General features: G+C 64.2%; 1 protein-coding gene and 1 long non-coding RNA gene across 2 annotated transcripts in view; both read left to right on the plus strand.

Annotated features, from left to right (window-relative positions):
• Positions 1-31: 31 nt before the first annotated feature.
• LOC135323408 (uncharacterized) lies at positions 32-8,594 on the plus strand. The gene is made up of 3 exons (XR_010384996.1): positions 32-2,046; positions 2,503-2,639; positions 4,089-8,594. It is a non-coding gene; the product is annotated as an uncharacterized LOC135323408 (long non-coding RNA).
• A 7,784-nt stretch (positions 8,595-16,378) lies between these two features.
• Positions 16,379-26,602, plus strand: part of LAMA5 (laminin subunit alpha 5) — a 51,013-nt gene continuing 40,789 nt past the window's right edge. The window contains exons 1-2 of the mRNA XM_064475974.1: positions 16,379-16,669; positions 21,269-21,421. Of these exons, the coding sequence (XP_064332044.1) occupies positions 16,379-16,669; positions 21,269-21,421 (444 nt within the window). The remainder of the gene's footprint in view (positions 16,670-21,268; positions 21,422-26,602) is intronic.

Raw genomic sequence — 26,602 nt, forward strand, 5'->3', positions numbered from 1 at the left:
CGCCGTGACGCACTTCCGTTTCCGGGGCGGGAAGCCTCGGGCGTCCACGAAGCTGTGTCGGTGTCCGGAAGCGCCGGTGTGGCCACAGCCTGGGTCGCGAGGGCCGGTCGGCGTGCCGGCGGGCGTGTCCCCGCCGTAGTGGGCTTCACCCAGAGTGCACGCTTCCCGCCGCCGGGCCCAGCTGGTGCCCACGGCCGCCCCGCAGGACCGTGTTCGTGTGAACGTGGGAGGTGCGGACCACGCCGGGGAACGCTCCCCCGGGGACGGGCGAGACAACGCGAAGATGGACACACGAGGGGCAGAAGAGCAGCGGGCGCGGAGAGCCCGTGGGGTCTTGAGGGTGGCCGGGACGAAGCCCCAGGCAAGGGAGAGAGGACGGCAGGGCTGGGGTGGGGGGCGCCCTCCTAGGATATAGAAGCCGAGGCCTGAGCAGGGAGGGAGCCTGGCCAAGCTGAGTGGCAGAACCCGGTTAGATGCCCCCACAGCCCTTGCCCCGCACCCTCCGCCCTTTCCCCCAAACCCCCTCCCACCGCACCCCCGCCTCCCACTCACCCCCACTCCATTCCTCCACAGAGCAGCAGTGACGAGAGGAGCCCAGCCAGGCCCGTTGCTGGTGGCAGGGGTCTGTTAAGGAAGAAAACAGAAAAAGCCCAGACTGCAGAGCCAATTTCCCAGCGTCCCCCTGCCCATGTTCCTGGGAGTGTGCCCACAGTCTCTCGGCTAAAATATCCTTTGGGACTTCATCTCACAGATGAGGCACAAGGCCCCTTGGGGTGGACTCCTGCCAGCCCCTGCTGCCCGTGGCCGAGCCCGGCAGTGGCCTCTGACATACAAACGCCCCTTTGCTTGGCAAGTCCTCTCCATTCTCCAAGCCTCAGCTCCCACATCGCTTCCCCACTCAGGTCCCTGTCGGGTGGCAGTTAGGACTCTCAGTGTTCATGCCATCCCTGAAAGGTGTGTGCTCTCCAGGGCCCCCAACATGTGCAGGGACGCTGCGTGTTTGTGTTTGTGGTTGGGGGTCTGCACAGCTGGCCTTCCTGTCTGTGTCTGCGTGTGGGTCAGCCCAGTTAGGCCTGCTGACCAAGAGATCTGTAGTTGGAAGTCAAGAGACGAGACAGCACCAGAAAGGAGAGGCAGTGTGGGGAGATCTTTGAGAGTCTTCCTTATTCACCAGAGTAAAGAGTATGGACAAAACCCCTTCTGTATGTGGTCAAATGATTTTTGGCAAGGGCGCCAAGTCCATTTAAGGGGGAAAGGGCTATCATTTCAACAAATGTGCTGGGTAACCTAAAAACCCACACGTAAAAGAATGAACTGGAGCCTCACTTCACACCATGTGAAAATTAATTCAAACTAGATCAAGGACATGAATGTAAAACCAAAAACTATAAAACTGAGAAGAAAACAGGGCACAACCTTCATGACATCGGCTTTGGCAGTGATTTCTTGCACGTGAGACCAAAGGCACAGACAGTAACAAAAAAGACAGGTTGGACTTAAAGAAAATTTTAAATGTGTGTGTCAAAAAGATACCATCAATAGTAAAAAGACAAGCCACAGAGTGGGAGAAAATATTTATAAATCATAAAACTCTTAAAACTAAACAACAACAAAAAACAACCTAATTTGAAAGTGAGCAAAAGACGCTAAGAGACAGGTTGCTACAGGAGATACACAAATGGCCAAAAAGCGCATTTAAAAATGCTTATCGTCCACGTGTCAGGGACACGCAAATCAAAACTTGGAGACACCACACACCCATCAGGATGGCTACTATAATTCTAACAAACAAAAACATGATGAGGAACCCTTGTGCGCTGCTGGTAGAAGTGTAAAATGGTGCACCTGTTGTGGAGAACAGTATGGTGGTTCCTCAAAAAATTAAAAGTACAGCTACTGCAGGATCCAGCAATTCGACTTCTGGGTGTTTACCCGAGCTAACTGAAAGCGGTGTCTTGAAGAAATACTTGCACACCACGCTCACAGCAGCATTATTCACTATAGCCAAGAGGGAAGCAGCCCAAGTGTCTCTTGTTGGATGAATGGGTAAGCAAAATGTGGCCTATACACCTGATGGAATATTACTCATCTGTAAAAAGGAGATTGTGGCACATGCATGTGGGGCGAACCTTGAGGACATTACGCCAAGTGAAATAAACCAGCCACAAAAAGGTGAATACTGTAAAGTTTGGCTTCTAGGAGGTACCTAGAATAGTCAGATTCAGAAAGTAGGACGGTGGTGGTTGGGCTGGGGGAGCAGGACTGGGGAGCTAGTGTTCAGTGGGTACAGGGTTCCAGTCTTACAAGATGAGGAAGTCCTGGAGATGAGTGGTGGTGATGGCTGCACAACCCTATGAAAGTTTAACACCACTGAGCTGCACGCTTACAGATGGTCAGGGTGTACTCTATCACTGAAAAAAAGCCTCATGTTCTTTAAGGCTGTTGGACACATTCACCCAGGCGCACACACAAGGCATCACGGTCTCCTCTCTCCTGGGGCAGGGTCCCAAGGCAAGTTCTTCGAAGGGAAACTCGGTGCCTCACTCTCCAGCTCATGAAATGTGGATGAGCCCCTCTTCAAGAAAGCCTGCTGTCCGAAGTCCCAGATCCCACAGGCAGAGGAGCAAGTGTTCCCTGAGGTAGGCCTTTCATCAGCAGCGCCTTCCAGCATCTGAAGTCGGGGTGGGGCTGGGGGCAGCTGCTCAGACTGGAGCCCCGGGCTGCCAGATGTCGGGAACCTGGGGAGAAGTGTCCCCATATCCCGGCTGTACTGCCCCCAGAGGCCACAACGGGGCACCCTAGAGCTGCACCTGGCCCTGCACGCAGCCCTGCCAGGGGCCCACGGGCAGAGTCTCACCTGCCTGCTCCCTGCCTACTTTTCTGCTGGCGGGAAGGGGCTGGCCACCTCCCTCAGGCACCTGGCCCCTCACCCAAGGGGTAAGCGGCTTACTGGGCTTTCTGTGGGGTCTCCAGGTTGGGAAAGGGCCAGAAGCTGGTGGGATGAAGGGAGTCAGGGGCAGGAGGACATGGTACTTGCAGACTCTGTCAGGCTGAGCCCTTTTTGCAGATCCCAGGGCAGCTCCCAGGGGCTCAGAGCAGCACCCGTTCAGCAGGGTCCCTGGGTGCCTCCACGTCTCCCTCAGAACGTGCACCTGTTCCCACTCACCTCCCCCACCCCAGGTGCTCTAGATGACCGTGACCTCCAACGTCACATCAGGGTTACAGGCTGAGTTTGCACTCTCCCTCTGCCACCGGCACCCCCATCAACACTCCATCACCACCGTCGCCGTCAGTGTCGCTACCACCCTCACCGTCACCATTGTGGTCATGTGTCACCTCCATCCCACAGCTGTAGATCTGAATCCTGGGCAGGTGACTCCGACCGCTGCACCATAACCGCCCATGTCACACAGGTCCTCGTTCAGGCTGCCCAGCCAGGTGACGGTGGCAGTGGCGTTGGTTGGGTCTGGGTGCCACATCCCCTGCCCATTCCCCAGCACCGCCCTTGGGCCACCTCACAGACAGGTAGTCGAGGCTCTCCGATGTGTGCTGAGGCACCTTCCAGGAGGGCCCCCCTGCCCCCAGAGCCGCTGTTTCTGGGCCAGGAGGGGCCAGGTCAGCCTGAAACGCATTGTGTGTGGAAGGGAACCAGCCCCAAAACCAGGAAGCTCTCCTTCCGGGCCTGGGCACAGGCCCAGGGTGAGCCGCAGGTCAGGGCCAAGGGACAAGGTTTTCCCTGGGCAGCCCCGGGCAGGAGCTGTGGCCACCGGCCCCTCCTGCCTGCCCTCCGTTCTCAGAGTCCCGGCCTCGGACAGGCTCCTGGGGGGCAGGGAGCATGAGGGCCTCAGGGAGCCTCCGCCGAGTCCCCAGACCGTCCTCTGGCTTCAGGGGTCCGTGGGGCTCAGGGCACGTCACAGCGAGCATGCAGCCCCGACACCGGGTCAGGCCTGGTGACCTGGGGTATAGGGCCTTGGGTGTCACTCACAGCTGCCACAGTCACAGGGAGCCTGTGGGCATCTGGCCAGCGTCATGTCCTGTTCCATTTTACTTTATTTTGTCACTTAATTTCATTTGTTTTCCTGTACTAGGTTTTTTCACTGAGGTATAATCGACACGCGACAAGGAGTGCAAACCGTAGAGTTCCACCTGCGGGGTTTTCCATCCGCGCTCACCCCGGCGGGCGGCATGGCCCCCTTCCCCGCCTGGCTCCCGGGAGGCTCTCGCGGGCCCCGGCCCCGGTTCCAGGTGAAGGCACTCCAGGCCTGGCCTGTGCCCCAAGTCCAGGTGGACGGCCAGCTGGCACCCAGCAGAGAGGACTGTGGGGCTGGACGCACCCAAGAGCATTCCGTCTCCCGGCCCCACCCTCCTGTGGGGCCTGGCGGCAAGGACTGACTGAGCCAAGTGGCAGGAAAGGAGGCACTTCCGCCCCAGGCACACAGCGTCCAGCTGTCCCGTCCCAGTGGACACTGAGGGCTCGCCACGCTGGCCAGAGGCCAGGACATTCAGCCGAACCGGGTGGAGCTTCAGGTTCAAAGGCAGAAGCTGTAGGGCACAGGCAGCAGGGCCCCGTCACCCCGGGCCAGGCCCGCTAGCAGCACACCCTAGGGTCGGTCCCCAGGCTGACCTCCGACCCAGGCCTCTCCATGTCCAGGCAGGGCCACACAGTCTGTGGAGGTACAGGCCTCGTGGCGGGACGGGCCCGGTTTCCAGGGCCGACCCCCCGCCCAGGCCCCCTCCTGTCTGCATCTCTGTTTCTGCATCAGGAGGTTGAAGCTGCTCCCGGTCCCCCTGGATGCAGTGAGGGGTCATCAGGTGGAGGGCAGCCAGGGGCCTGAGCACAGGCTGCATCTTTTCTGCACCCGGGGCCAGACCCAGGTCCAGGCCCCAGCAGCGGAAGGTGGCCCTCCCCGCCTCCCCTCTGCTGCTGTTCTCACTGGTCTGCCGGCCTGTCTGTCCGGGAGTTGCCCTTGGACCCGCTCTTCCTGCCCGTGGAGGAGCAGGCGGCAGGTGTGGATCAGCGAGCCGCCGCCCCACGCAGGGCCGGGCACCCCAGCGCCCGCCGCCACGCGGCCGCGTGCGGGGAACCACAGAGTTGCCAGCGGGTTCTTCCTCAGCGGGCTCGCTCTTCCTGCCTGGGAACTGGGCCTGAGGGTTGCTGCCCCCTCGGGAGCGTCCTGACCGCTGGCCCGGCCTGGCCCAGGCCCCACGGAGGCCCCATGGCAACCCTGTGGGGCAGTCCAGTTACAAGTCCCTTTACAGGGCGGGAAACTGATGCCGAGGGAGAGGAAGTGGCTCCCCGGGGAGTCGGGGTGCAGGGCGGGGTCTGAGCCCAGCCCTGGGCTCTGGGTAGAGAGGGAGACACAGTGCAGGAGGGGCCCTGTGTGGGAGGAGAGGCGCCCCCGCCCCGTGCCTAGCCCCGCGGAGGGTTCATGGTGGGACTTCAGTCATGGACATGTTCAGAAACCCCCGTCTCCTCTCTGTGCCCGGGGACGCCAGCGGGGAGCCTGGGAGGGACTAGGGAGGGACCTCGGGTGCTGGGTGGTGACAGGGCCTGCGCTCCGGCAGCCTCCACGCACCAGGCAGCTGCAGAAACCTGCCCAGAGGCAGAGGTTGGTCTGGCCTGGAGAGCAACTGGAATCCAAATTCCCGCCCCAGGGGGTGGGCCAGGCCTGGGCTTGTCGGTGCAGCCTGGCCCCCAGTTCCTCCCCCGCCCCGTGGCGCCCGGCTCTGCAGGCGCTCTGGGACTCTGAGGCCCTGGGATGTACGGCAGGGCCCAGCCAGGAGATGCCATTGCCCCCCACCTGCTATGACCCCGTGCAGGTGGCTGCAAGCAGGTGGCTGTGTGGGGCCGGAGGCCATCCTGGGCCCCAGGGTGGGCATCAGGCCCCAAGGTGTGCAGGACCCCTGACCCCTGACCCCAGGGAGCTCCTGGCCAGGGCAAGAAGCCAATCAGCATCTCATCTCAGGAAGGTCTGGGGCAATGGGTCGAATCCAGGTCGGTTCCCTCAGGACACATGGCAGCACTGGCTGTCACGACAGGGGAGGGGAGGGCACTACTGGCCACTAGAGGGTGGAGACCAGGGATGCTGGTCGGCGCCCCTGAGTGCCCAAGCCAGCCCCGCAGGGAGACATCCGCCCAGAATGCTGACTGCGTCGGTCCAGAGCTTTGAAGGGCGATGGCCCATCTGAAGGGGCTGTGGGTCGGGTGGTCAGGGAAGGCCTCTCCGAGGAGGAGATGTTGTCGTGCAGGGACCAGGCCTGGAAGGTCCGTCCCTTCATGCTGGTCATCCCAGTGTCCCGGCAGCCAGAGAAGAGGAGGACCAGCCTCTGGCTCTGCGGTGGGGGAGGGAGAGCAGGCAGGGATCTGGTGCCAGGCCTGCGGAATTCCAGAAGGCCGAGGCCTCCTCACCAACCCCCTCCCAGGCTCCTAGCTCCCAGGAGCCGCTGCCACATTCCTCCCCCTGGGTGGGCAGGGGCTGGGGTCTTGGTGCATTCCTGGTGGAGATACGGGGAGGCCCTGAAGGCAGCCTGCGCCAGCCTCCTGCGGGACCCAGATAACCTTTGTGCGGGCTCTGCTCCACTCAGCTGCCCAAGGCTGGGGCCACAGGGCCTTGCTGAGGACGCTCGGGGTCAGCCATCGCGAGAGAGCAAGCATGTGGGCGCACATCCAGCCAGGAGCAACCTGTCGGGAGGGGGAATGAGCACCCTGCGGATAAGGTCTGGACTTACCAGCCCGGCGCGGTCAGCAGGCAGAGCCTCCTGACCCCTGAAGACCCCTGGCTGGTGGGGCCGTGTCGCCTCGGGGTCATAGTGCTGGGGACAGTGGAGTCCACACGGCCTTTCTGATCCCTAGTCTCCGTTCTGTAAGCTGGGCTTTTGTGAACATCAGGTGAGGGGCCTGCCCAGCACTGGGCACAAGCCACCAGAAACAGCAGCTCCTTAAAGACCCACTGGGCACGCGGCCCCGGGAGGCACGGTGGCGCTGCGGTGCTGGGGCCGGGGACGAGGCAGGAAGTCACCATCAGCCCCTTCAGCTCAGGGGTCCAGAGAGGTTGCACCTCCAGCTTGAGGCCACAGAGCAACCCTGGAGGCGAGAGGCGGCAGGAGGCTGGGCTCCAAGAGAGGGGCGGCTCTCAGCTCCCGGCCTCCGCCTCCCTCGGTACCACTTCCTGGAAGGCCAGGCTCAGACCCCCAGACCCCCTTCAAGAAGGAGACGGCTCCCAGGAGACGCTTCCACCAACCCCCGACGGCGGACCGTCCAGTCTTGTGTGTTTACATTCCTCTAGGAAATGTTTCCCCAGGAGGGCCAAGGGACAAATGTTTTGTAAATGTTGAAACCCAGGCAAACAGAGGCCTGGCTCCCAGCCCACCCACCACCCCTGCTTTTCCACAGGGCAGAGGGGAGGCCCCAGCAGGGACCCTGGAGGGGATCCCCGCCTCAGCTGGCCCACCCCCTCTTCCCTTCCAGCCAGAGCAGAGCTGCCGGGACAGGCCCGGTGAGGACTGGGCACAGCACGGGTGGTGCCCCCGAACATTCCTGTATTTTCAAGGCCTCTTGTTAAGAAATTGGGGTGAAGTAGGTGGAAGTGGTTGGGGTGTCACTTGTATCTGAAACACTGGGGACCCTGGGGAAACCCCCAGTGTCGGGCAGGCCGGGGTGAGGCCTGGTGCCTGAGCGGGCTTCACCCTCAGGCCTCCAAGGCAGGAGCCTACGGCTGAGCTGCGTGTGACCCAGGGGCCCAGGGCCCTCGGCAAAGGCAGGGTGGGCGGGGCCCGTGGTGTGTCACACTCCAGGCTGAGCCAGTCTCCTGTTCAGGGCTCGGTGTCTTGGGTTCACCATGGCCCTAAACACAGGCCTCTGCCTCCGTGGTGCTCACAGAAAGCCCAGGACCAGCGGGAGAGCAGCGCCGCGGGCACCTCCACGTCTCCACCGCCGGGCACCGCTCCCACCTGAGCTGCGCCCGCACACGTCTGCGACCTGCCCCTCCACACCTGGGAGGCCAGCGGCCCAGGTGTAGCCCGAGCTGCTGGCTCCTGGTCCCCGCAGCCTCTGCAGAGAGCCCGCCACCCAGGCTCGCGCGTGTTGTGGCAGGTGCGGGCGGCGAGCCTCTCTTCAGCTAACACGCCTCGCGCTGGCTCAACCCTTCACCCGCTGACGGACGGCTGAGCTGCTTCCGCCCTTCGGCTGTTATGGACGATGCTGCCACAGACAGGGTTCGCGCACTGGGGACCTGGGAGCGGGAGCCCTGGGGATGCTGTGTTCCACCTTTGAGGAAGCATCACCCTGGCTTCCCCAGCAGCAGGGGGGACCCCGACTTCCCATGTCCTCGCCCACACTTGTCACTGCCTGGTGTTTTCACTCTGCCCAGCAGCCAGAGAGGAAGCTGTGGCTCTCAGGCTGCCCAAGAGGGACACTAGGTCTAGACACCGAGCCCTCTCCTTTCAGCCTGCCTGTCCCCACCTGGGGCCTCCTGGCCAGTGTGAAGGCGACGGGGCACAGGGGTCCCAGGGTCCAGCCACGATTGCCCAGCACCTGCTCAGCACAGGGCCTGGGACGCACAATAAATAATAAAATGATAAGATTAAATGAAATAAATGAGAATTTTAAATAGTTGTTGAATGAATGAAGGAAAAACTTACAGCAGACTAGGGGCCCCTGGGGCCTTCAGAGCTGGGGTCTGCAGGGTGTGCCTACAGAGTGCGAGGTGGGAGAAAATTCCTCGTGGAAGGTGTGGCTCAGCTTGTGCAAAGGCCCTGCGGTGTGAGGGGGCACTTAGTGTTTGTAAGGAGGCCAGTGAAGCTGGAGTGCTGAGGGCTACAAGGAGCAAGCTGCTGCTGCAGGTGGGGCCAGGTGGGGCCAGGGGCAGGGACGGGCCCTCCAGTGTTGAGGCTGCTGGAGGGCTGAAGAGTTTCCCACAGGGGCAACTGCACAGTTTGCCTCTGAAAAGCCACCTGAGGTGACAGAAGAGAAACCCCTCACCACAGCCGGGGCCCCAGCAGGGTGAGTCTCAGCGCTGGGCCAGCATCCAGGCCAGGTCTCCTGAGGGCCCCACCTTGTCCCCTCCTTCTCCTGCCAGCCCAGGGGGAGAGCTGGGCTGACCTGCAGAGGATGCACAGGGCAGGTGCTGCCCCAGGCCTCCTGCCCAACCCGGCCCAGCCGCCTGATAGCCCTTGTCCCTCTGCTGTGTCCTGTCAGAGCCCACCCTGGACAGACAGCTGTCAACACCTCTCTGTGTAGGGCCCCTACCCTTCCTGGGGCAGACAGCCCTGGCAGGTAGGAAGTGGCTCTGTCACCACTGCGGCTGCCTCCGTATCAGAAACAGATCCCTTCTCCAAGGGTCAGCGAGGTGCTGGCGGTGCTCTGAGGCCAGACGTAGGGACAGTGCCCAGGGCTCCCCGAGGAGCGGGGCTCGGCACACCCAGGGCAGCAGGCATGGGGAGAGAGAGAGAGAGAGAGGCAGAGAGAGAGAGAGACAGAGGCGAGAGAGAGACAGGAAGAGACAGAAAGAGACAGGGAGACAGAAAGACAGAGAGACACAGAGACAGGGAGAGCAGCCGGAGAGTGAGAGCCCAGAGAGGAAGAGTCGGGAGACAGGGGAGGGCGACGGAGGGCAAGGGGGAGGGCCAGGGAGGGTGAGGCAGCTCGGGAGGCCCCTGGCCTGGCTGTGGAGGGGTGCTGCTCTGAGGGAGCGGCTGATGCCAGGCCAGGCCAGGCCTGCCCAGGGGTGGAGGCCATGTGCTGAGGGCCAGTGGCCCGGCCGGTCAAGGTCGGAGCAGGGGCTGCTGGACCTCGGCCCCGCAGGCACGGAGGGGGCCATACCTGGTGTGGTTCCTGTGGTGCCAGGAGGGGCAGGCTGACCTGCAGTCTTGCTGCTCCTGCCAGGGTGACAGACCCGCAGGGCTCAAGGGAGCCTGCCTGCCCCGCCGGGAGCTGCCAGTGAGCCCCTCTGCCGCAGGGCCCCCGACCAGGTGTCCCAGAGCTGCTGAGGGGCTCGGGCTAATGTGGCTCCCCTTAGGGGGCTGTGCGCCCAGGAGTGGGGGCGCCTTGCAGCCACTCTCAGCGGTTGGCTCCCGCAGCCCCTGCCCTGCCCTGCCCGTGGGATCGGATTCCTCCCGGGCAGTGAGGCCTCCTGGCCATATAAGGCCGTCCGCGGGCACCTCTTGCAGAAGCTGCAGAGCCCTCGCCCCCGCCCCGCGCCCCAGGGGAGCCAGAGCTTGGCAAGTTCCCCAGGGACGGAGGCGGGGGAAGGGGCCTGCTGGGCACAAGTCCAGTGAAGGAGGAGGGCAGGGGCAAGCCAGGTCCCAGGATGCCACCCCCTCCCTCCATGCTGGGCACCCCCGCCCCTCAGTTGACTCCCCCAGGGCTGCCCGTTGTGGAGTACAGAGCAGAGAGGTGGTGATGAGGTGACGGTGGGGGTGGGAGAGCCCTGAGGGCCAAAGGTCAAATAGGATAAAAAATGCCACTGCGGAGACGTCGGCTCCATGGACATCAGATGAGGATGCTGCAGTCCTGTGCGGAGGATGCAGCGACCGAGGTAAACTCAGTGGTCACTGCCTTCTTCCGAGGTCCCCCATGTGCTCCCCACAGATCTGAGATCAGAAGGCTGGACCCCCAACTTCACACCCCAGCAGGCTGCTGGGGGACACCCGGGTCTGGAGTCCTAAGAGCAATCTCATTACTGCAGCAGCCCCTCCCTTTACTCCCTGGGGATGGCTGGGTCTCCAGGGAGGTCCCAGGCCCCCACCCTGGGGTTCCCAGGACCACTTACCCCACCCACACCGTTCCCTGAGGCTGGGGCCCGAGATTTGTGGCTGAGACTTGTCCCTCAGGCCAAGGGCTGAGTCCAGGGGGAGCATCTAGTGAGCCGGGGAGGGGTAATGTCTTGCAAGGATGCAGACATCTGGGCCCATCACAGGCGGCCCCCTCCCTGCACCCCCTTCCCCAACAGGGGCTGCCTCTCTAGACTCTTGGCCAAGAAGGGGCACGGGATGGGGACAGGATTGGGACCATCGGGGCTCAGAGGTGGGGCTTCTTCCTGGGAACCCGGAGACTTCCTCTAAACTCGCGAAGTCACAGGGCCCTCTGACACCTGGAGGGACTTGCGGGAGGTAAGTCCAGGAGGCCATTCCTGCCTGCAGTGGGCACTCTCTGGGTGCCTCCTCTTCACCAGGCCTGAGGAAATGGCCAAACAGGCAGGACACAGGTCGGATGTAGTTTAATATAATGAACGCACCCAATAGATCAGGCTGGGCACACACCTGCTGGCTCTGGGGAGATGCCTGGAGGCCCATATGGTCAGAAAAAAGGGGCAAGGGCTCTGTTGTGTCCTGGGTGGAAGTAGTAAAGCCACTGTCCCCATGAGATAGATGGGGGACAGCCTGGAGGGTCTGCTGACTGACCAGACAGGCAGGGCATAGCTGGGAGGTTCCACGGGGCATGGTGGGCTGCAGTGCTGGGTCTGGTTTTATCCTAAGACAAGCAGAAGCCGTGTTTGGCCAGGGAGGAGGCGGTGAGGTGGGTGTGCTGCCCAGGGCCCAGGGCCCAGCAGGGCCTAGCTGTTATCATAAGGGTTCCAGCCCACAAGGTGACTGATCCGATTCCTTCCAGCTGATGGTGTGCTTCACAGAGCCCAGTGTCAGCAGGGTGGGGGTCCCCTACACTCAGCTGGAGACACAGAGGCCATGGGAGAGGGGTGTCCAAGCTGGACCCTGGACTCCAGCCCAATCAAGGGCTCTCTGCTCATTGATATCACACCAAACACCCCATGGAGAGTCACGAAGCCTCAAATTTATCTTTTTATTTTTTTAAAAATTATTTTTTTTTGTAGGGAGGAGGTAGTTAGGTTTGTTTGTTTGTTTGTTTGTTTACTTACATGGAGGTACCGGGGATTGAGCCCAGGGTCTTGTGCATGCTAAGCATGTGCTCCACCAGTGAGCGACGCCCACCCCCCCTGAAGCCCCAGATTTCGGAGTATCCCGGGGTCATGTGCTTTTTATAGGGTCAGGCCTGCCAGTCCAGGACACCAGCCAGGAAGATGTTGGTCCGAATGGGAGAAAGGAGCCTTGGGGAACCTCTGTGGATAGCCCAGGACCTGGGGGGCTGGCAAGCCCAGGTCTCAAAGCACCTCTGGTGTGCAGGCGCCCACATCAGGACCCCCAGGGATCAGGCCTGCAGTGGGCACTCTGGGGGAGTGTGGCCTGTGAGCTGGGCACACAGCCGGCAGAGGTGGACCCTCCAGTGCTCCAGGGTCAGAAGGCTCCCAAAGGAGCGGCCTTGGCCAGGCAGCGTGGGGTCAGTGCCATCTGGTTGGGGTCAACCCAAAGTCTGGGGGCCTCTGAGGTTTCCCAGAGCCACATGCCCTGAAAGCTGGGGAGAGCCCAGAGGTGGCCCAGGTGGGCCTGCAGGTGGAGAGGAGACACCACTCCTTAGGGAGCAGCAAGGGACCTGTCCCCAGACCCTCCTCATGCTGGAAATGCTGGGACTCACCTGGCCCCATCCTACTGAAGGCAGCAGCCCTTGGAGGGCTGGGGACAGGTGGCAGCCCAGGAGGGGATGGGATGCTCCTGGCCTGCGGGGGTCCAGCCACTGCCCTGGGCCTCCTGCCGTCCTCGGGCCCTGATACCCGTTCGGTTCACTGAGGCTTCTCCTTTGCCCGCTGGCCTCCAGCTCCTTCAGCACCTGGGAGCTGGGCTCCTGGGCAGTGGACTGTGCCAGCCCCAGGTCAGGGGAGGACTCCGGGCTGAGCAGTGGCCAAGAGGCCTGAGAGCTCTCCTGGTCCCCGTCCTGCTGGGCTTACAGCCTCCTAAGTAACGAGGCCTTGTCTCAGGGCTCCCAGCTGGTCCACGTCCTCCTCCACCGGGCTGGCAGTGGCCACCAGCCTCAGCCTTGCCCTTGCCCACCCCCCCACCTGCTGCTCTGCCCTCGGGACATGGTACCGGTTCTCGCAGCTGGGCTCCCTGGAAGGGCATCAGAGCAGCCCAGGGGAGGGAGCGCAGTCTCAGATACGCCACACCACAGCCTGGGGGCTCCGAACCCTCTTCCTGCGGAGACAAACACTCCGGGCAAGGAGCAGAGAGCCTAGCGCCTCGCTCGCACGCACGCCCGGGGATGGGGGCTTCCTTCTCCCCACATGGCGCCGCACAGACCCGCCTCGACCGTGCAGCTCCTCCCAAGGGTGCAGGGCCCCTTGCGAGAGCTGGGCTCTGGGACAGGCGCTTCGGCACAGCCATCTGTTACCGGTTGTGACGCGGAGATGCCGCGCAAGCGTAAAGCGAGTGGCTCCCCCTACAGCTGCTTCCCGGAGAGGTCACTTTTAGGGCTTAGGCTGAGGCAGGTGTGTCCCCACAGCTGCCCCGCAGATGGGGCCGAGCAGGGGGCTCCCGGGGTTGCTGTCAGGCTCCGGGCTCAGGAGAGGGGCGCTGTCCCGAGGGCAGGCTCCCCTGGCCCAGGCCCCACGTCCTGGGGCTGAGGGGCACTCCGCGAACCCGCACCGCGGTCCAGGAGCATCTCTTCCCCAGTTGGGCTGCCATCTGTGTCTGACCTCCCACAGGTCCTGGGGCTCCTGTTACCCTGGGGCTGGGTGGGGAGGGGCTCTGGGTCTGGGGTCATCCTTGGGGGTTGGCGAGAGCCTCGAAAGACAGAGGAGGACTGGCAGCCTCCACGCCCCTCCCCCGTGAGCTGACTCCTCCCACTCTGACCCCCCAAGAGTGGGCATCCCCCTCCTGTGGACTTGGGACAGAATGCTGAGCCAGTCTGCTTTGGGGAGGGGGCGCTACATTGGGGACCTGTGCCCGAATGGTGTCCAGTACACACAGGGGGAGAAAATGAGTGACAGACCAACTCCCTCCCCCTTGCTAGCTACGTGTTCTTGACCCACCGCTGGACCTTTGTCCTCAGTTTCCCAGCTCCTAAGTAGGAAAGTGCTGGGTAGCCCAGGAATCAAAGCAAGACGGGAGACACACTCGCTGGGCTGTCTGGAGATGATTTGATGGAAAGGTGACACGGGCAGCAAGGGGGAAGGTGGGCAGAGGTGGGCCCCTCTCCCCTGCCCTGCCTACCACCTGCCCCCAGAAACCCCTCCCCCCACCCAAGAGGCCCATGTGCCTGGCTGGGATAGCACCTCCATCCTCCACGCTGCCCCGGCTGGGGCGCACAGCTGGCACAGGGTAGGGGCAGAGGGTGGGCACCTCGCCCAGCCCCTTTCATCACATTCTCCTCTGCCCACTTCGCCCCACCATCCTCCCCTTGCCCAGTTGCTCCTGGGGCAGCTGTCGGCTGGGAAGCAGCTAGCCCAGGATTAACCCCCCCAGTGCCGGATGCTCGGCTGACTCAGCGCATTCTCCAGCAGCCGCCGCTCCCTCCTGCCTGTGCTTGGCTGCCAGGAGGCTCAGAGGGCTCCCACCCCTCACCTCTGCCCGCTAGCCGCACCACACGTAGAGAAGCCAGCGTGGGGGGTTTCCAGCCCCAGCCCCCAGGGCTGCCTGGGTCCCCAGCTGTCAGGGGGTGCCAGGGCCAGAGGGTACTGCTGAGATGTGTGTGATGGGGGCCTCTGGACAATAGGGAAGGCGGAGTGGAGCGGGGGCGGGTCAAATCCCCCATCTGGGGACCCTCCGTGTGTGCCTCCCAAGGGATCATAAATTACGTCTCGAGCTAGCCTGTTAGCTCCAGGACTCCAGATTCCTGCAGGTCCTCCTCCCCCTGGGCCAGCCCCTCCCCCACTCAGAGCTTCTCCAGCTTAGGGAACCACCTTTTCTTGCCTTCCGCAGGTGAAGGTACCGAATTGCTGGAAGAGGAGGGAGAGGGAAGGGGAGAGGGGAGAGGGGAGGGAGGTGGGGAGCAGGGTCATTTCATTGCCTGTTTTTCAACTCCTAGAGAAGCGTCAGTCCAGTCCCTTGGGATTCAGGATTTGCAGGAGTCCAGGGACAGCCAGGAAGACGTAGCTAGTGGTGCAACCTTCCGGGAACAGCTGCTGGGGCAGGACCCCTGCCAGGACCAGCTGGCCATCACCCCACACACTCACCCGGCTCCCCAGGACTGTCCAGGGGGTCCCACGTGGGGCAGACACCCGGCTGGCCTGGCTCAGAGAATGGGGGGGGGGAGCTGCCAGCCCAGCAGCTGCACCTGCCCCGCCCCATCAGGGCTTCCCTTGAGGCCAGTTTGGGCCAGGAGCCTGAGGGGAGGAGACCCAGTGGCTGAAGCCACCCAAACACAGAAACAGCTGGGACACCGCTCTGAGCTCAGGCTTCTAGGTTCCGGCCCATTTCCCTGGTGTCCTTGAGCGCCTGCCCTGAACGGGAGGGTCTGACCGGCAGATAAAGATGGCAGAGTCCACAGAGCCCCAAAACAGGGCACACCCAGGCACGAGGGTGGGCCCACGCCTGCCTGCTCCCCCCCACCCCGGACACAGCAGGTGCCCAGGAGATGTCCTCTTTCACAGCCAATCTTCCTGGCACGCACTGGGCTCTGAGCATCCTGCATTGGACACAGGGCTCCCCTGGGTGGGTCCAGTCCCTCCTGATCCATTTCCGGATTTTAGAGTATTTTTAAGCCAAACCCTGGGCAGGTGGGAGCCAGGTGGGTTGAATCTGACCTGGCCACCCCAGGGAAGATGGGATCCCCTGTCGGGCTCTCCCTGTCTCTCATCAGATCAGATTCCCAGCACACTCACAGCTGGCAGAGTGCACCTTCCCACACACCTGCTAGATGGGGCGGATAAGGGCCAGTATGAGGGGAGAAAACCCAGAAACCTGCGGGGGTCAAAGAGGTGATGCTTTGTCTCCGGACTTCACCCCCTCAAGCCTGGGAACCCAAGCATCCAGGCTCCCGGGTGGAAGTCGTCTGAGATGCTGTGGCCATTCTGGAGTTATGGTGAGGACGAGCTGGGCCGTTGATGGGGGAGATGCCAGGACTGGACCTGTGGCGAACGTGTCCGACTCCCGGCCGCGTCGCCTGAGTTGAGGCCGCCGGGGGCGCTCCGCCACGATGTGCCCGAAGTTAGGGAAACAAAGAACCGAGCCGCCAGACTAGGTAGAGCGGGCCGGCCCGCCGGGGCGAGGGGTGCTGGAGGGCGCAAGGGGAGCGCCCGGGACCGGGAGCCACGCCCTGGGGGCCGCCGCGGCGTCGCGTTCCCACGGCCTGGCCCGAGGCCAGCAGGTGTCCTTTCCGGAAGGCCAGCCGGGCCGGGGTCCCAAGGGTTAAGGCCGCCGGCCGCCCCTCCCCCCGGCCTCCCCCGCCCCCTCCCCGGGGCGCGGGGCGCGGGCGCCCGGGCGGGCCGGGGCGGGGCCTGACGTCCTCGGGCGGAGCGAGCCGGGCCGGGCCGGCGGCCGCGCTGCAGACTCGCCGGGCTCCCGCCGCGCTCGCTGTCCCCGGAGCTGGAAGATGGCGAAGCCGGGCGCGCGGCCCCGCGGCCCCTGGGGCCCCGCGCTGCCGCCGCTGCTGGCCGGGCTGGCGCTGCTGGGCGCGGCGCGGGCGGCGGCGGCGGCGGCGGCGGGCGGCGGCTTCAGCCTGCACCCGCCCTACTTCAACCTGGCCGAGGGCGCCCGCATCGCCGCCTCGGCCACCTGCGGCGAGGAGGCCCCGGCGCGCGGCGCCCCGCGCCCCACCGAGGACCTCTACTGCAAGTTGGTGGGGGGCCCGGTGGCCGGCGGGGACCCCAACCAGACCATCCAGGTGAGCGCGGGCCGCGGCAGGGTCGCCGCGGGGTGGGCCGGGGCGGGGTGCTGGGGACGCCGGCGCGGGGGCGCCACGGGCTGGGACTCCGGAACTCCGGCCCACCTTTTTCGGGAGCCCCGCGGGCCTCGGAGAGCCCAGGTACGGACTGCAGCCCCCTCATACCGTCCCGAGGCTCTGGTTCCGCATTTCGTGGGACAGAAGTGACCCCAACTCGGCCATTCAGGCTCAGCCAGAGAAGTGCGCGTCGCTCCGGGAAGGCGGAGCGCAGCGGACCTGAGGGCGGCCGGCGCCGGTCGAGTTCGGCCGAGGGGGGCCGATGCCTCGTCCCTGGCGGCGCCAGGTCCCGGGATCCCGGCGAGGGCGGGACTTGGCCTCTGCGGCCGGCCGTCTGTGGGGAGGGGGCGGACCCGCTCCGCCTTCCCCTGGGACAGGCTGGGACCTGCTGGCGTCGGGATGGGACTGGGATGGGGGCTGTGTTTAGGGCCAGGCACAGGAGGCTTCCTCTCCTGCTCTAAAGGGTAGAAGCCCTCTCCGCAGGGGTCTCCGGAGTTGGTGGGACCCTCATGGTGGGAGGGGAACACACAGAGGGAGTTTTAACTGGGGTGGGAGCACGCTGCTGCAATCAGGGACAGCCCCTTTGCCCCACAGGTCAGCCTCCACGGGATAGGGTCTGCTTCCGAGGCCCGTGTTCCCGCCCCTGCCAAACCTTAGGGACAGTCTGGGGGCCCCAGGCTGGTGTAACGTGAGCCTCGGCCGCCAGGGACTTACTGCCACCTTCCCGGTAGGAGAGGCTGGGGGAGGGGAGGAGGGTAGTTGGAGAGTGGAGTGATGGGGTGGGTGATGAATGAGGGAGCCTCAGCTGGGGCAGCTTCACTGCGCCTGCGACTTCCCTCGGCCCCTCCAGGGCAGTGAGGAGTGGGAGGGAGCACTGGTGCCGCAGAGCCACCAGGGACAGAAGGGCGCCTCCCTCAGGCTCCTGGACACCCCTCCCTGGACTCACTCACTCCTCTAAGCTCTGCACAGCTGAGCAGGAGGTCTCGAGCCCACATTTCAGGTGGGGAAACTGAGGTCTGTGAAGCCCCAAAGCCAGACCAGGGTCTGGGGGAGGCAGTGAGCGGGGGAAATCTGGGCCCCCACCTCAGGCCCTTAACGTATCTGGGTGACATCAGAGGGACCAGGTCAAGAGGAGGAGTCTTGTGGGGTCTCCAAAGCTGCCCAGAGGGCTTGGCTGGGCCCCACCACCCCTCCTAGATGCTCATCTGGGATTCTGCAGCTCGAACAACCCAGGCTCCCAACCACCGCCTAATTGCCCACCTGGGCTGCCTGGCCCAGGCCCTTGAGGAGGAGCAGCTGTGTGGATCTCTGAGGGAGAGACCGTTTATTGCCCCCTCATAGTACTTAGAGCAGCAGCTTGGGAGCTATTGGCTCAGGGTCAAAGCCCCTCTCCTTTGCCTTTCCTTAGCTGTGCGACTTCCCTCCCTGAGCCTCAGGCTCCTCATCTGTAAAATGGGCACAGCCAGAGGGCCCGCCTCCCCTGAAGGTGTGAGCTTGGCCTGAGGAGCCTGGGAAGCCTGGTGTCATGACCGCTTGCCACATAGCGGTGGCTGTGTGTGGTGTTGCAGTCGAGGGAGCGGCCCTGGGTGAGAACTTCTGGCCAGTGCTCCCAGCCCCCAGCCCAGTTAGAGCTGAAGCCCTCCCTTTGAAAATCTGCAGCACTCAGCCGTCAGCACCCCTGTGGCAGGAAGGCTGGTGGCTAGCAGACGGGACCCGAACAGCCGTGAGACCTTGGAGGAGTCACAGACTCTCTGGAGCCTCTGCCCTGTCCTCTGGAGGCAGCGGGGCTGCTCCCGGCCCTGGCCTTCTGTTGGGTTGGTGATAGGGCCTTGTCCATAGGCTCCGTCTGGAGCTGAGTGGCCAGGCACACTTTTCAGTTCCAAGAGCCCAGTCCTGTGCCAGCCTGATGGGTGGGGCAGGGAGGACCTGGGCCCCAGGGCTGCAGGCCAGCCGCTCCCAGGGGCCTCCTGGGGGAAATGGGACAGAAGCTGGCTGGGGGCATACCAGCCAGGGCCTGGGGAGAGTCCTGCTAGGCATGTGGGCAAGGCGGTCCTGTGGGCAACTGGGGCAGGCAGGGGGCAACTTGGGAACCCAGCCCTGCGCCTTCAGGTGGGCCTCGGAGGAATCCGGGCTGGCCCCAGCCCCACAGGGGACGATGGGGGCTTGGCTCCCAGCGTGGTGACTCACTGGGAGGGGAATCCCTTATCGCTGCTCCTTGTTTCCTTGCTCTGTTCCTGGCAGGACCCTCTGCAGCAGAGGGGTGGGGGGAGCCCTCTTTCCCCAGCCCCATCCACTGCAAGCCCAAGTCAGGCCGAGCGGTCAGCAGGAACCGTGTCGCGGAGTGGCCCCACTGTGGCCACATGGGGGTAGAGTCACCTCTCCCTGATTCTCTGGGTGAGGCCTGAGCAGAAACTTCCCTTGGCTCCCTTGACCCTCGACCACAGGCAGCTTCTTTGGGAGGCCCAGCCAGAGGGCCCTACTCACCTCCTCCGGGAAGCCTCCCAACCCTGGCGGGTCCCACACCACTGCACCCACGTGCACTGTGCTTTCAGGGTGCCTCTGAGCCCCTACTCTGCTCGCCCTCTGGGATCCCCCACAGGTCTGGGAGCCAGTACCTGGGCTCTGGTTTGGGGTCACTGTGCTTGGGGACATGGCCTACACAGATCATGCGACTTTTCTGGGTGCCCTCCATCACCCCAGCCTCTCGGTATGCCAGCTCTGGGTGGTGGTGGCCTCAGGGGCGCAGTTAAGAAGAAGGCAGGTGCGCACCCCCTCCCACCCGGAGGGCTGTAAGGGGGTATCGCTAATCGCCAGGCAACTCTGTGTCTCATGAGGTAGAGTAAATAGAGCAGGGTGATGTTGGGGGTTGTCAGGCCAGCTCCTTGGGTGGTCTGGAGCTCTGGGGCCCTGCTGAGGAGGTGACATGTGAGCTGAGATGGAAGGCGAGATCAGGGTGCCAAGGCCCCAGGCAGGAACAGGGTCAGGGGTGGGGTGACCCAGAGCACCCAGCACAAGGGGTCCTGGGTGGGAGGCTTGGTGCCTGGTCTGCTGCCTTTGATCTCGCTGTCCTGGGTGCTCAGTGGAACCTGGGGCCAATGTGTCTGGGGAGGCAGGGGCCTGCCGGGGGTCTGTGGACGCTGGGGGCTCTCTGTGGCTGCCAGCCCAGGGATGGTGCAAGGCATCTCCCACGCTCCCACCTCCAACTCCTAGGACGAGGTCTGGCCCCCTGGGAGGCTGGGAGGGGTGGGGCGGCCGCATTTCCCAGACGCAGCCTCTCTAGGCCTCAATCAATGCCAAGTCTCCAGGCCCGCTTTTTGTGTGGAGGGCCAGCAGGTCTGGTTTCCTCTGGGGTGGGGTGTGGGGCCTCCCCTGGGCTGGCAGCCAGGCTCAGCTCTGCCCCCTGCCCCCGGCCCAGGCTTCCAGCACCTGCTCCTCCCCCACAGAGACAGTGCGCCCACGATGCTGGGAGCCTCCTCTGTCACCCCAGAGGACGGGCCCCCGGCAGGTGGCTGGACCATGGCAGAGCAGCTGCTTGGCCCCATGTGGGGTCCATTAATCCTCCGGTGGCCGAGGCAGGTGCCAGCATTACCCCCACTCTTCAGATGGGGACACTGAGGCTCAGTGGCTGCCGTGACTTGGCCCAGTTCCAGGGCTCGGAAGCAGCAGAGCCAGGAGGTCCAGGCCTTGTCTGCCGGCTGCCCACATGCCTCCACTCTGGGGCCTGTCCCCACAGGCCACAGGAATGGCTTAATTTCGTCTCTCTGGAGATCCTAATCCACATGGCTCTGGGCGAGAGCCTGGCAGGGAGATTTGGGGGGGGACTGGCTGGTGGGGGTGGGGAGGGGCACACATCGGGCCTGGGCCTTCTAGCTGTAGCCCTACCTTCCTCACTCTTTCTTCCCCACCTGGCACCATCCTGCCAAGCCCTTCTGAAGCCCCCCTGCAGTGGCCAGTGGTGGGGGGGTGGGGGAGAAGTGTGTGACTTGGCCCTTGACTGGCCCGTTGCCCGCTCAGCTCCAGCTTCGTTGGCCTCCGTGCTGTTTACTGCTTGAGTCGAATTGCTCCAGGGCCTTTGCACAGGCAGTGCCTCTGTCTGGAGCACACCCTCCCCCACCTTTTTTCCCACAGTTGGCTCCCCCTCGCCCTTTAACGGGCACTGGGGGTTGAACCCGGGACCTCGTGCACACACCAAGCACAGGCTGTACCACTGAGCGCTGCCTCCACCCCACCTCCTCCCCTCGTGGTGCAGGCCTCGGGTGCCCCCTCCTCGGAGAGCCCTGCGTTGTTTCCCACCTGAAGTGGGTGCCCCTCTCCCTCCTTGCTCTCCTGTCTCTGCTGTAACAGGTGTGACCACCTCTCACATGAGCCGTATCCCAGGTTGAGAACGCAGTAGGCACTCACGTCTGTTTGCCAAGTGAATGAGTGAACGGCGGACAAGGGGCCACAGACTGGGGGTGGGGCCAGCGTGATGCGGTAGCAGGGTGACGGGAGGGGCAAGGGGTCCCAGCGCTTCTTGGCCATCTCACCACCCCTCCCCCACAGGGCCAGTACTGTGACATCTGCACGGCTGCCAACAGCAACAGGGCGCACCCCGTGAGCAACGCCATTGATGGCACGGAGCGCTGGTGGCAGAGTCCGCCGCTGTCCCGTGGCCTAGAGTACAACGAAGTCAACGTCACCCTGGACCTGGGCCAGGTACAGTTCCTTTCTGGTCTGCGCAGCCCGACCCCCGCTTCTCCAGCTGACAGACCGCAGGGTGAGGCACCTGCCCAGAGTGAGCTCGGGAGGCCGGGCCCGGGCGGGCGGCAGGCCCGGCGTGGCAGTGGGCACTGTGTTTTTTCCACATCCTGTGGTGCACGGGGAGAGAGGGGGTGGGACACGGGGTTTAGCGAAGGTCATGTGGAGAGTTAGTGGGAAGGGCGTCGAGGGGACAGCATGGAGATGGGGCCAAAATGCTGAGCCCCTGGTGCCCTCAGCTGGCGCCTGGTGTTTACTCTGAGGAATTCCTCTGTGGACGGGCTCTGGCGGGGGAGTGGGAGGGGCTGCAGGAATGCAGAGGAGGCCTGCGGAAGTGGACATTCCTAGGATACCTGTGCTGCGCAGAGGCCACCGAGGGGTTAGGTGTGCCCCGCCTCCACCAGCCCCTGTGCAGGCAGGAGGGTGGGGCCCAGTGTTTCCCAGAGACCAGCAAGCCCCCTTGGTGGACTTGGTCTGGGTCCGACTCACACAGGCTGAGTCCCACCCCCGTGTGATGTTGCTCGGTGCTGGCTTTGGTATCCCGGCCTGTGAAATGGGCTAGCAGTCCTGTTGCCTCCTTGGAAGGGGCAGGGGGATGGGAGCAGATAGGTGAGGCCAAGCCTGGAAGCCGCCAGCTCTGGGCCTACCTGGGAGCCAGGGCTACAAGGTCCACCCTGCTAGACCCCATCCCACCCCCTTCCCTGTTCACGGGCCTCCAGAGGCCTGAGTCCAGGCGGGCTTTGCCGCCACCCCGGTGTGTGACCTTGTGGGTCTCTGCTCCTTGTGGAGCCTCCATCCCACCGCTGCCTGAGGACATTCAGGAGAGGTGGGGAAGCCTCGGCCGTGAGCCCGGCTGGAGGGGCGGCCCTGCAGGCAGGTTCTGGGGATAGCATTGGGTGCCTCTTGCTAGGGTTAGCTGTGAGGCCCTCGGGAGGGGTGGCCCATCTCGGGGCTCCCTGCCTGTTGGCGGGGCTGGTGCTGCCTGACCCAGGTCTGGATGGGGCTGGACCCATTTCCCTTCTGTTCACTGGGCTTTTGCCCCATGCTCCCCTGGAAGCTGGGAGGGCCCTCAGCAGCCCTGTGTGCCTCCGGGGTCCCCCTCTCTCTGGCACTGCCACAGGGGTGCCCGTGGGTGGAGGAGGGAAGTGGAGCCTGCCCCGCCCTGGGGTCAGTCACAGAGTTGGTGCCGAGCTGCTGGGTTCTTCTCCGCCCCCTTTGTGGACAAGCCAGGCTAGGGCAGGGTGCAATGGCCTGGTCTCCATGGCAACCCAAGGGTGGCCCAGAGCAGGTGGGCAGGTGCCCTCCCGAGGTGTGGAGCTCAGACGGCACTCAGCACCCACCCACCCGGCTCTGTGGCCCCTGAGGCTCAGTGTCCACATGTGTGAGATGGGCGGGAGATGTTGGGGCAGGCGGGCGTGTGCTTTCTAGACTGGGCCCGGGCCCAGGAGAGGGTTCCACTGTGTGTGCACCCGGCCTTCCCAAACCTAGTGTCCCCAACCTCAAAGTGACACAAACGGGGAAGGGGTCGTTTCCACCCCTGCTGGGGGAGGTCGACCCGTGACCCTCTTAGCCATCCTTCCCCTCTCCCGCCCCGACCTCTCCTTCCTTTTGCCATCCACCAGCCCACCCATCTAACATCCATCCATCCATCACCCTTTCCTTTTCCCTCCCTCTTGTCTCCCCCTTCCTTCCCCCTTTCACTGACTGCAGAGGGGTCTACCCAAGCCTCCATCTTGGTTGGGCCAAGGAGCCGCCAGCCTTGGTCGGAGGGGACTGCCCTCCAGGGTGCTTTAGAGTTAGGTGGGGCGCAAGTACTCAGTTTCCAGTTCCGTGGGCGAGAGAAATCTCTTTCCTGGGCATGTTCTGAACCACCGTGGAATTCCAGAGCAAATTCCTGCATTTGCCACCTTCCCTGTCCGAAAAGGAGCTCCCTGCGCCTGCCCCCCTGAGCCACTGTGCACCTACTGGGTCGGGGGACAGAGACCAGGTCTTGCATCAGCAGCCAGGCCCCACGAAGGGAGGACGGAGGTGGCACCCGCTGGAGCTCTGCGGGGAGGCGTTTTGGAGGACGGGGCCTGGGACAGGTCCTACTGGCCCTCATTGACGCTGAGGTCTGTGCTCTCCAGTCCCCCCAGGTCTGGTGACGGGAGCATCTGGGGCCCACAGTCGGACCGAGAACGTCCGTGAGGCAGGGCCCTCTGCGCGCCCTCTCTAGTGCACATGGGGAGAGAGGCCAAGGGGGAGGGACTTGGCTAAGTGAGCTCAGCCCGGGGTTCCCTTGCTCTGGGGCTCTGCTGTCCTTTGAGGTACAGGTCCTGGGGTGGGGCTGGGGCTTCTGTCAGGAAGCTGGGCTGAGCAGGCAGTGGGGCTGGGCACTCCCCCTGCGGCGGGCTGCCAAGGGCCTTTGTTCTGGGATCTGGAACGGATGCTCCAGGAAAGGGGAGGGGGCGGCGCCCTGGCATCAGGAGGACTTCCTGCCCAGGGAGGACCACGAGGGGCCTGTGCCGCAGCCCCACCTCACACCTGGGCTGGAGCAGGGCTGGTGGGGCCAGGCCTGCGGTCCCATGTGTGGCGGGGCCCCAGGAGACCGCTCCCTCTCTCCTCCGGCCGCACCTTGTCCTGCTCTGACCTTCCCCACTCCAGGGTCAGGTCGGGGCCCCCTGGACCCTCTTCCTCCTACTTTGCAGATGGAGAAGTCGAGGTCCCAGGAGCGAAGTCCTGGCTGAGCAGGCGTGGAGGGGTCCCGGCCTTTGCTCCCTGCCCCGCTCGCCACGCAGACCTCAGCTGGGGCCTCTCAGACTGAGCCGTGGGTCTGAGCCTTGTGGGGTGCCGGCCTCCAGGGTGGGAAGGCACCGTGGCTGGTGACTGAGGAGACGCTTTCCCAAGTCCCAGTAATGCCTGCCCCGGGGCTGGGGGCTTCCCGCTTATGTCCTGTCTCCTCCAGGGCCTCCTGCTGGCCTCAGTCTCCCCATTCTGGAGCCTCACCTGGACCAGGTGCCCAGGTGGTCTTCAGGAGCAGGGCAGGCTGAGTTGGGACTGGCTCTGGTGGGGTGTCCGCCCCCCTTCCAGACACCCCTCTGGTGGCCTGGCCATGGGGGAGGGGCTCTCCCCAGCAGCCCTACCCCTTCCCTGCAGATGAGGAATGCTGATTCCCTCCAACTGTGTCCTCCCCTTGTGCCCAGTGGCAGGCGGGGTAGGTGGGCCCTTTGTCCCAGCCTGGAGAGGCCAGGGCTGGAGGGAGCAGACTGGAGACCAGGTGGGAGGTACAGTGAGGGTAGAGGTGCAGAGCCGGGGCTGGGCTGGCCGTGGGGTGTAGGCTGGGGGGGTTGGGTGTGAGGCCAAAAGTGTTGGTTGGGGGACTAGAAATGCCAGGTGGAGGGGTCTGTACCCTTCCTGGGGGACAGCAGGGAGGGTGCCCTGTGTCCCCTCACCAGGTGGGGGTTTGAGCAGCAAAGCTGTGGTGAAGCTTTTGGAGGGTGAGAGCTCCCCCAGGCACTTGGGGAGACTGAGTGCCAGTGTGGGGAGAGGCTGGGCTGGGCCGCCGCAAGGCCGTCTGCGCCTGGGTCTCCTCTGCCTGTGGGCTCGAGAGCACCTACACAGGGCCTTTGTGCCTCGGCGAGGACCCCAGACACACTGGCTCCGGGGGCTGTTAGGGGCCCCCATAAGGCTGCCCACCCCAGTTCCAGGCGGCACGCCCTCCGAGGCTGGCCCGCTCGAGGCTCCCTGGGCAGGCCTCCGGGTCTCCGCGTGCCAGCCGGCCTGCTGGGTTAAGAGTTCGCAGCCACTGGCCTGGCTCTCCGGGCCCTGCTGGGCGCTCGGCCATGTGGCCAGCACCCCAGGAGGGTCAGCGGGGTTGTTTAAGGGAAGTGGCAGGAAGTGTGACTGAGGTTGGCCAGGCCCTGGTTACAGAGTCCAGCGGCCAGCACAGGTGTGGGGGCTGGGCTGGACGTGGGCCTTGAGCTGGGCTCCCTGGGAGAGGACAGCGTGGGGGGCTGGAATAGCATCCCCAGGGTAGTCCTCAGGCCAGCACAGGCCCCATCTCTCCTCCTGAGCATCTGGACACCCTGCCTCTGCTTTGCTCAGAGGACACAGGGCCATTTGTCCCCAGCCCCGCACACCCTGCTGCTGCCACACTCGCCTGGCCATCCTGGCCCCACTCGTCTTTGGGCACACAGATGCCCCCCCCAACACTCACTTCTGTCTTCTGTCTGTGTTTAAACCAACCCTACGGTGTTGGCCTTAAGCAGTGCCACTCAGCAGAGAGTAAGCAGTTTGGGGGTCAGGGCTCCCCTGGGAAAAACTCCACTCCCCGTGGCCTGGGGCTGCCCGTCTGGCCTGACCCGGGCCGGCTGCAGGGAGGTCAGAGTGGGAGCAAGGAGCTCTGGGCTGGGCCTGGGCCTGGAAAACCACCTTCAAGCCTGGGGGCCCAAGACAGCCCCTCGGTGTTTGGGGTCCCTGAACCCCCCCAGGCCAGCTCCACTGAGGTGCTGGGCCACACGGGGCATCTGCCCTCCGCCCCAGCTGGTGAGCGTCTGCACACCCGTCAGGAGTGCTTCAATCCCCACCTGCTCTGCTCCATACACCTGTGCCTCGGGCGCCCGGACCCGCGGAGCCGTGGTGCCTCGGCCCTCTGCCTGCCCTCCCTGCACTTCCATGGTTTATTTTTCTTTCCAGCAATGGCTTTGGCACTCCTGGAGCTGCGTCCACATGGGGCCTGTTTTTGGCTCCCTGGTCCCGTTGTGTGGATGGCCGTGTGGATTTGCCCTGTTGGGGGCCCGAGCAGACACGCCTGGCTGGCCCCCCTCCTGTGGCATTTCTCTTTATTGAGGTTTCCAGGTGGGGTCTCTGCCCCAGGGCAGGCACACTGGGGAGGGGGCAAGCCCGGGGGTGCTGGGCCAATTGGATCCAGCACACAGCACCCCGAAGGCCAGCCCAGGAGTCCAGGGTGGTGGGGGGGGGGGGTCCAGGTGGATTCAGCACACAGAGCCCTGAAGGCTGGTCCAGCAGTCTGGGCCAGGGGGATTGGGAGATCTGGGTACCCCAGGACTTCCCCTGGGGGGAGCGCCTGGGCTGGGAAGGGCTTCCTGCCTCCACCGGCCGCAGCCTGGGACCCTGGCCCGTCCCGGGAATCAGCACAGG

Source organism: Camelus dromedarius, chromosome 18 (genome assembly GCF_036321535.1).
Source record: "Camelus dromedarius isolate mCamDro1 chromosome 18, mCamDro1.pat, whole genome shotgun sequence".
In the NCBI taxonomy this organism is placed as follows: Eukaryota; Metazoa; Chordata; class Mammalia; order Artiodactyla; family Camelidae; genus Camelus; species Camelus dromedarius.